The sequence below is a fragment of the Sander lucioperca genome, chromosome 1, assembly GCF_008315115.2.
Source record: "Sander lucioperca isolate FBNREF2018 chromosome 1, SLUC_FBN_1.2, whole genome shotgun sequence".
Taxonomy (NCBI): domain Eukaryota; kingdom Metazoa; phylum Chordata; class Actinopteri; order Perciformes; family Percidae; genus Sander; species Sander lucioperca.
The window spans coordinates 34,121,693-34,131,710 of NC_050173.1; the positions used below are offsets into that span (position 1 = coordinate 34,121,693).

Genomic DNA, 10,018 nt, shown 5'->3' on the forward strand with positions numbered 1-10,018 from the left:
GTTGTGTTTTGTCCTTCAGGGCCGTCGTAGTACGATTTGCATAAACACATTCACACAAACGCATGCACGCACGGATGCACGCACAAATGCACTCACACACTCTCACACTCTCTCTCACACACACACACACACACACACACACACACACACACACACATCAACTAAGCTTCAAGAAAGCCTGCCAAAACAAATTAAATGCCAATGAGGTCCATACTGAAAAACCAATCTGTTGTTGCTCCGAATCACAAAGGGCTCTGTCAATAATAGAGGAGCCGTGGATCAGGGCGCAGAATCCACCACGTTATATGACTTGACCTTTTTGTACCTCCATCCACTCCTTTTCTAATCTCTCCTTCTCTACCACTCTCTCTACCACACACACACACACACACACACACACACACACACACACACACACACACACACACACACAGACACACACACACACACACACACACACACACACACACACACACATACACACACACACACACACACACACACACATACACACACACACACACACACACACACAGACACACACACACACACACACACATACACACACACACACACACACACACACAGACACACACACAGACACACACAGACACACACACACACACACACAGACACACACACATACACACACACACACACACAGACACACACACAGACACCCACACATACACATACACACACACACACACACACACACACACACACACATACACACACACACACACACACACAGACACACACACACACATACACACACACACACACACACACACACACACACACACAGACACACAGACACACACACACAGACACACACATCAGACACTTAGCATCATTACTGTGGTCTCTTTTTTCCTTTGTTTCCCGACTTTCCATCACACAGATGAGATCACTGCACTGATTTCATTCCAGCTGTTTTGGTTTGGGTGTGTTTTGGTGTACCGGACACGATTATGTTGTTTTTTTCGTGGTGCTCAGCACGAAATGGGAATTGGAAGCATAATGGGAAGCATCTATACAGAGGTTGGGTTTAGAAGAACGGGGAAAGGACACGCCACACACCGACACGACCCGCGGTCTCTGGGGGACACGCAACAACAAGGGGACAGTTGTGTTTAGGAAAAGAAGAACGGGGAAAGGAACCGTCAACAACGGGGAAAAGCCACATGTGGGACACGATCCCCGGTCTCCGGGGTGAAAGTCCTGTGTTGTTTGACCCATCCACCACCCCAACCAACCTTTTGGCTTTTCATACTACTCCCTACCTGCCTCCAGGAGTTGCTAAACCTGACCAAGAAAATGAAAATATCCTTTTGTCCACAGGATATAATACCATCCTCATTATTCTCAAAAGCACTTCCTACCATTGGCCCTAGTATAGTGGCTATTGTCAACTCCTCATTGGCCACAGGCTGTGTCCCGTCCTACTTTAATCATGCCACTATCCAACCTATAATAAAGAAGCCTAATTTGGACCCAACAGTGTTAAAGAACTATCGCCCCATTTCAAAGCTGCCATTGTTGTCCAAAATTCTCGAAAAGACTGTGGCTAATCAACTTACAGCTGTTTTGGAGAATTTGGAGATATATGACAAATTTCAGTCAGGCTATAGGAAGAGACATTCTACTGAGACGGCCCTGGTGAGAGTGCATAATGACCTTCAGATGGCCTCAGACGTAGGTCTATGCTCACTGTTAGTACTGTTAGACCTCAGTTCTGCCTTTGATACAGTCAACCACCATATCATGATTAAGAGATTACATGAATGGGTGGGCATATCAGGTGTGGCCTTGGACTGGTTTGCGTCCTATCTCTCAGGTAGAACTTTTGATGTCTCTATTGGGGATTGCCACTCTGCATCATCACCCCTGTCTTGTGGTGTTCCACAGGGTTCAGTGTTGGGCCCAATATTATTCATTTTATATATGTTGCCTCTGGGTCAGATTATTCGCAATTTTAACATTTCTTATCATTTTTATGCAGATGACATATAGCTCCATTTTACTTTTAGGCAAAATGAGACATTCAAACTTACAAGGCTCCTGGATTGCATAGACGCCATAAACAACTGGATGGCTGAAAGCTTTTTGCAGCTGAACCCAGATAAGACCGAGGTTTTAATCATAGCGCCAGACAGTGCTATTCCTCTGATCAAACAGAACATTGGGCCTTTGTCATCTGCGGTCCGGCCCAGTCTAAGGAACTTTGGGGTGACATTTGACAAATCCCTATCTTTTGAAACTCTCATCAAATCATTGACCAAATCCTGTTTATTTTCACTTGCGCAATATTAGTAAATTAAGGGCTGTGGTCTCTCAGTCAGAACTAGCGATGCTCATCCATGCATTCATTTCTTCCCGGATTGACTATTGTAATTCACTTTTCTCCTCACTCAATAAATCTGTTCTTCACCGCCTGCAATCCATTCAAAACGCTGCTGCTAGGCTTCTTACTAGATCAAACAGGCACACCCATCTCACCCCTCTACTCTACTCCCTTCACTGGCTTCCTGTAACCTACAGGATCCAATTCAAAATTCTTACTATAACCTATAGGGCTCTACATGGTCAGGCCCCTGATTATCTTGCCGACATAATTCACTTACACACCCCCTCACGGTCTCGCACGTCTGTCAATCAAAATTTGCTATCCACGCCACGCACTTGTCTGAAGACATGTGGGGATAGAGCCTTTTGGCGCTTTTCCATTACATGGTACCTGCTCGACTCGCCTCGACTCTACTCGCCTTTTTTGGTTTTCCATTACGAAAAAAAGTACCTGGTACCTGCTAACAGGTACTTTTTTTAGTACCTCCTCAGTCGAGGTTCCAAGCGAGCTGAGGCGAGCCGAAAAGGTGACGTGAAAGCGACAGACGGGGGTGTCCTGAACAAACCCGCTATTTTTAAACAGTTTAGCCAGCTGTGGTTTTTTTTTTGCTGCCTCCAGCTTCTTCTGAAATAAAATGTGTCTTCTGGGAACAACACATACCTTCGACGTTCTGTGTGTGTGTCGCGTTAGGTCACGGCAGTTTACTGCGGCGCTGCTTTTTTACAGTTCTGCGGAGGCTCCAGGCAGAGCTTTCGCCGTATCCTAAGTACACGCACACATGCTGGCTCGACGCACACACCAGCTGATAAATGTATACATCAGGCCACATATTACATAGGCTACGGTGAAAGCTCTGCGTGGAGCCTCCACAGAACTGTAAAACAAGCTCAAGTGGCCTGATGTTATACTTATGTGCTGGTGTGTGCGTCAAGCCGGCAAGACAACCAGCCACGCTGAGGCGGGACTAAAATCTGCAATGGAAAACGGACGCACAGTGAGTCGAGTCGAGTCGAGTCGAGGCGAGTAGAGTCGAGGCGAGTCGAGGCAAGTCGAGCAGGTACCATGTAAAAAAAACGCCATTTGAGGCTATGGCATCCAGACTCTGGAATGCTCTACCAACCAGCATTAGGTTGGCTGAGAATGTGAACTGTTTTAAGGGACAAGTGAAGACTCACTTGTTCAGGCTAGCTTTTGGTTAGCCTGTGTCTTTTATTTATTGATAATTGTATCTGTTGTATTTGTATTTTATTCTATTGACTATTTTTACCATGTTTTTATTGTCTATGCATATTGTAAAGCATTTTGTGACCTTGTCTGTGAAAAGCGCTGTATAAATAAAATGTACTTACTTACTTACTTACTACCATAGTCGTGTTGTGATCACGAAATATGCATCCCATTTAAATACATGACATTAAAATTCGTGCTTACCACCACCAAAAAAAACGACATAATCGTGTCCTGTACACAAATCAATATATTACATAACGTGACCATTTCACGACCTGCCGTGAGAGACATTCTAGTGCAGAGCCACGGATCACAAGCCCACACTGAGCCTCTTGCCCAGCTGTGTAATTCTCAACAGCTGCTGAGCATCCAGTTATGACAATAGCAGAGCAATAAGGACATCAGCTGAACTTAATTAAATCTGAATCTGTACGAAGCCAAAGTGCAAGTTCTGCATTATTATCTACAATATTATTACATGTGAGATGTTGTAATAATTTAGCTTGGATCGTGCTGACTGCATAACTGATCAAACAACAAGGGTTTAGTTTCTTTAACTGGTTAGACAGCTTATACAAGTCTTGCACTCACCTGTAGCCCTCTGGGGACATCTAGTGGCCAGACATAAACACTACACAGAAATGGGGGACCCAGAGGAGGCACAGAGAAAGGCAGGGCCAACAGAAAAACACAGAGAGGGCAGGACCAACCGAGAGACTGACAGAGAGAAAATCAAAACAGAAAGCAGTAAACAAAACGGAAAACTCACAGCCAGCCGACCCAAATCATCACAATAATGAGTTAATGTTCTATTTGAACTCTGACCTGCAAAATAAAGGCAACCATAAACAGTCATGAGACTGAGACCGAAAGACAACATACTAAACTCAAATATGTAGTAGGTAATCAGTGATCATTGTACCTGGAAATCTTTTGTGGTATAATCGACTACAATCATTACATGAATATGTTTTGGACAGTAATTCAGTGTGTTTGTGTTTACAGTGTTGGAAGGAAAGTCCAGAGACAGAGCTTTAAAAACTCCACCCTAGTAAACTTTTATCCTTCAAAACCACAAACCAAACTGAGATATGGGTAACTAAAAATTGGTTCAATCTAACTTCTCCAATTACTAAGAGAAAGCAATTATTTTAAAACTAATAAAGTGACATTTGTGACAATATTTTTATTTTATTTTTTAGTATATATTCTGTTTAGTGTCCACCTGTGTCACAATAATTTGTATTATCATAATGTGTAATTCGTTTTATTACCTTGTCCTAAATCTGTCCTATTATCAGCCTCCCGGATGTGGTATCTGGCTATCATATTTTCTTTTCTTTCCTTTCAATGGTTTCACTTTGAGGTTGTGTTTCTCAGAGAAGGTCTAAGGAAGAACTGTATCCTTGGCTCAACTGGGTTTGTTACATCTTCCCTGAATGGTCTTGTGTGGTTTATTTTGTTACAGTACATACATCATCTGTTGATTACGTCCTATTATATCTCTTGAGACAGAGTTTTTCTGTGACTATAAATTAACCTGAATGAGGATTGTCAAACCTGTTTTAAAGATGACAAATACTACTAAATGCCATGCAGATTAACATGTGACTTCATTGTGATGTTACAAGGATAAATAACATGATATCATAAATATAGCTCCTTGATTAAAGATTGCAAAAAATGTTGCCATTTCTAGTATTTAATCCTGGATTTTAAGCTATTCAAACCATAAATGTATCAATAACAAAACTAACTAAGAAAGCTGAAACAGAAACAGAAATCGAAAATCAATTAATCATGGATATAACGTGATGCTACACCATGTATCAATTTGGTTTTGGCTCTGATGATATATTGTTTTGTCTGACAAACAATGGCAGAAGTGGCTCTCATAATTCCCACAATACACCCTGATGTTTCCATATCACAATGGAAATGCACTGACATCATTACTTGGTATGTAAAAATACCTGATACATGTGTGCTACATCACTGTGTTGCATCACACCAGACACACTGTTCCATCAGAAACACTCCCCACTGTCAAAACTCTTTCAGTCTCATGTCTTTCAACTTTTGCCAGAGGACGCGAAAGTAGGTATTATAAGTATAAGTAGGTGATGTCATGCACGAAATCTCACGTAGCATGATAGTTACAGTAAATCAGGCTAACTGTAAACTTAGCTGTTTTTCTTGTGGTTGTTACAGTCTATTATGGAGGATTCATAGTTTTGCTATGCTAGTTTGCATCTATTTTTTTTTATTATTTCTGTTTCCTTAAATAGGCTACATGAAATGTAACTCTCTGAAATGGTGTAGGCCTATGTCGTAAGAAGAAGAAAAAAGCCTGTAGCCTGATGGGAAGAGTTCAAAGAGGCTCTGGGGAAAGGCTTGACATTAGCTAGGTATTGGTAGTGTTATGTGTCGAGCTGCCACAGGTGCCAGTGTTACCAAACATCCTGACTAAAATGAAAATGAAAATGAAATGAGAGACCTACCAGACTGAAAGTAAACAAAGAGGCAATGCACACAATACAGCTAACGTTAGCTAAACAACAAAATAAAGAGTACAAATACCCAAGATTACCCTAAAATAGAAGTTGCGTGGGTTCCATAATAGCTTCAACGACACATAGGGTCCTGAAAAAAGAAGTAAAGTGAGGCAGTGGAAGTGAGTAAAGGGATGCTGAATATGTCTGTTCATACAGATGACTGGCTGCGGACTTCCTCTGGAATGTTCTCTTGTTATAGTCAATATGGGGAAGTTTGGCCAGCATGTCAGACATAAAAGTCAGCCAGAATCCCAGAACTGGAGAGATGAATGCCAAGGTAAGAGGGCTTTTGATTGATTTGTCAAGTTTTTTGTTTAACTTTATTTAAAAAAAAATAAAAAGATGTTTGTGGAATCCATTATAAACAGCAAATAATTGAACAATGTTTAGCTGCAGGTTTAAAATAAAAAATAGAAATGTTAATGTAAATAAATATGTAGTATGTGCGATTGATCTGGATGTTTTCAGAATAACGTGATGGAAATATGTTGTCAGTATCATCAAAACAATTCTTCTTTTATATAGGCCTACATGTAATGTGATTAACTTCCTTCACCTGGATAAAAACATGGCTAGGGGCTCTTTGTAACTTTGGTAAAGGTAGTGAGTTCTAAATGGGTCTTGATTTTGATTCTATTGATGCGAGTGAGATTTAAAGCTGTGGTTTTAGCCTACACTCTTAGTTGAGATTTTGCAATCTCTTTCTTTATTTTGGTTTTATTTATTATTTTGCTATTACTTAGATCATTTCTATGTTATTGTTATTGTCGAATTTAGGCATTTCAATAATTACATTTACTAATTACAACATCAATGTATAGTTTTTTTATATCATTAACTCAAGATGTAATGTCTTTGGGTCCCCTTTATTTCCCTTGTGCTCTCTTTCTGTCACCACCTCACTTTCTCCCTCTCTTTCTTCTCTTTGTTATTCAGATGGAGGTATTTGTCTGGTGTCTGTTTGTCTGTGCATTTCTGCAAGTCAGTCATCAAAATCCAGTGGACCTCTGGACTCTGCTGCCCCACAGTATGTTTGATCTCTCTGAAAACATTACTCATTCCAAGTTTAAATATTCTTTCTTAACCACTTTTAATTCCTGTGTGTCCTCTTTTAGTTTTGGTTGTGGAAGTGGATGGCACGGAGGGCCAGCAGCCCCTGAGCTGCCTGGAGCTGCCAGACGAGCTCATGGCAAGAGACATCAAGAATGAGGATATTTTTTGGAGAAAGAACGGGTGGGAGGAAGAACAGAGGGGAAACACGTATCTGCTGCAGCTGGAGGAAAGCTTAGGAGGGGGAAACTACACCTGCCACAGCAAGGATGGATCACTCCTCAATCACACCGTGGTTCTGATCCAAGAGGACGAAGCTATCAGGAGAATTCTTATGAAAAGTGAACAGGGTATGGTCTTGTTTCAAATGTTCTAAAACAGCTAGATATGGGGATATTTTAAAGTATTTCAACTGTCTGTTGTTTGTTTGTTTTATGTTCCCATCTCTGCATGTGTATGTTGCTTCTCTCATTAGAAGGTTATTTAAAGTGCTCCGCTCAAAATTACAACGGAGAGTTCCACTGCTCCTGGACCTGGCACAGCAATCGCGTTGGCAAAGTAGCATTCATCAAAGCTCAACGGTAAGCTCTCAAACTGCCGAAATGTTTTCTGTCTCGCTCTCCAATAATAACAGTGTTCAGACTCATGTCAGAGCTGAGACTACACAGTGACATCCATAAATACCCCTTTATGAAAGGAGACATAACAAAGTACTTTTTTAATGTCATTTAGGGATCAAGGTCCTGTCTTGGGATCAGATTCCATGTAAAAATAATACAGCTGTTAAAGCTCCTGAATTATATATGTTTTGCTCCTTCAACTATTTGTCTAGGACTTGTTACAGCTCCTCCATTACAAAATCAAAGCGAAACTACAAAATCAGTGTGTCATCTGAATAAAAAGTCAAATATGTATGCTTTTTAATACAGTGTATCTGACACCCAGTGTTCTGTGGATGAAAGCGGCCAGCGTTGGACATGCTCTTCAGGTCAGAGTAACTTCAACTGTTCAGTAGACAACAGCGGACACAGGGTTGTGTGCCTGGAGGAGCAGCACTGCCCCTACGCCGAGGAGAGCCAGCAGATCCACATCAGTGTCTACCTGAGAACGGAGCACTTCCTGCTGGAGAACTACTCTAAACGCTTTTACCTGTCAGAGATAGGTGAGACATCTCTGTGACTGCCAGACGTTTTTATTTTTCTGCACACAATACAGCATTCTCTTTCATCTCTTTGTATTTCTTTCTGTTCCTGTCTCTGTTTTTATCTCCCTCTTATCTGTTGCTCTCGCCCCTTCAATAGTGAAACCCGACAAGGTGAGCATTGGTCAAGTCAACACCACGATGGTAGAGTGGAGTTACCCAAGCTCCTGGAGCAGTCCCTACTCCTACTTCCCTCTTACTTTCGAGATTGCACAGCTCAGGGGGCGATGCAAAAAGTGTGACAACCCGTGCACTGACTCAAAAGCCACTAAGGTAAGAGGGGGGTAGTGAATTGAACTGTGGAGTGAAAGAAATGTCACTTCAAATAAATAAATGTCAGATGAAAGGAAATCTCACAAACCATGAAAGAACTACACATGCAAAAATATGTGATTTCATATGGGATATTTTTATTTCTCAGACTTCGACAGTTCCCTCTACCAACATTTGTCAGTTTGAAGTCAAGCACAAGGTTAAGGCCGTCTGTGTCCGGGCTAAGGACGCTCTCTGTAACTCCCAGTGGAGCGAGTGGAGCTATCTCAGGTTAGTGCCTGTCCCCATGCCTGCAAACCAAACTGTGTATATGTTCTCAGTAGCTTTAATTCTCTGTTAGATTGTCTGTACAAAAAAGACATTTTCACTGCTTTCTGTTGTGTGTTTTGATGGCCTAAGATTCTATAAAAACAAATGGGTACATCAACTACCAGAAGGTGATAAAATGTGAGAATACTGTATTTTACTCTTTATTACATTTTGACAGCATCAAGCTAGATCTCAGGAACTGGTAAGATGTAGGTTGTAACAATTGCTAAATTAAATCATTTTACTTGATTGTTTGAAAGCTAGTTGTAAAATAAGAGTTATTTCACACTCATTTCCTTATATATTATATTCCATTACAGATTGAGGAGACACAAGAAGAACAAACATCAGCAAAGCAAAAATTGAGCTTAACAGAAGAAAGAGAATCCCAAAACTGGATGTCTCTTAAAATGTTATGTTTATTCATATGCTTTTATATATTTATATTTATTTTATCTTATATCATGTTGTTTGTAATATGTCAATATTCTTAATGGTAATTGAAGAAATAAAATATTTAACACAATCTTTTTTGTTGCGTGTCCTTTGTTTCCCAGTTCCAGTCAGCAGCTTCATCCTTGCCTCAGCCAGAATTAGAAGAAGTGATAGTACCACATTCTCCTATTACTTTTAACAAGGCCTGTAGTAGGGAACAGAAACAAACAAAAAATTGTTTTTTTCTATTTGACCAATAAACAAAAGGTTGTAATGTCATCAGCTGCTCAGAGTTGTATGACTTTTCCCTAGGTGAGAGTGTGGCTTTTGGTGGAAACTCCTTCTCACACTGCAACAAATTCCCAAACTGTTGTTTAGCTTTGAACTGTGTCTTGTGCCTGTTTTCTGGAAGAAGATCTGGAACAGTTGGTATTTCCTCTGTTGCATGTCATGAGAGACACATCTAGTTTTAGTGTTGTTTTGTGTTCTTCTCCCATCCCTCTCTTGCTCTTTTGGTCCTTCTCCCCCTGTACAACTATGGATTTGTCAGACTTACCATTCTCTATCTGATTTACATCTTAAAACAAATTAGTTAAGTAGTTGGTCACAGTTTTA

General features: G+C 40.8%; 1 protein-coding gene across 1 annotated transcript; it reads left to right on the forward strand.

Annotated features, from left to right (window-relative positions):
- The first annotated feature begins 6,091 nt into the window (after nucleotides 1-6,091).
- On the forward strand, nucleotides 6,092-9,493 carry il12ba (interleukin 12Ba). Its single transcript, XM_031302568.1, has 8 exons — nucleotides 6,092-6,412; nucleotides 7,072-7,162; nucleotides 7,251-7,535; nucleotides 7,661-7,766; nucleotides 8,115-8,347; nucleotides 8,487-8,659; nucleotides 8,808-8,929; nucleotides 9,289-9,493. The coding sequence occupies exons 1-8, from the start codon at nucleotides 6,359-6,361 to the stop codon at nucleotides 9,332-9,334; spliced, it is 1,110 nt and encodes a 369-aa protein (XP_031158428.1). The 5' UTR covers nucleotides 6,092-6,358; the 3' UTR covers nucleotides 9,335-9,493.
- The last annotated feature ends 525 nt before the right edge of the window (nucleotides 9,494-10,018 follow it).

Coding starts and splice junctions, on each gene's coding strand:
- il12ba (XM_031302568.1), top strand. CDS start 6,359: ATGTCAGACATAAAAGTCAGCCAGAATCCCAGAACTGGAGAGATGAAT. Junction 7,163..7,250: donor CTGGACTCTGCTGCCCCACA/GTATGTTTGATC, acceptor GTCCTCTTTTAG/TTTTGGTTGTGGAAGTGGAT. Junction 8,930..9,288: donor AGCGAGTGGAGCTATCTCAG/GTTAGTGCCTGT, acceptor ATTCCATTACAG/ATTGAGGAGACACAAGAAGA.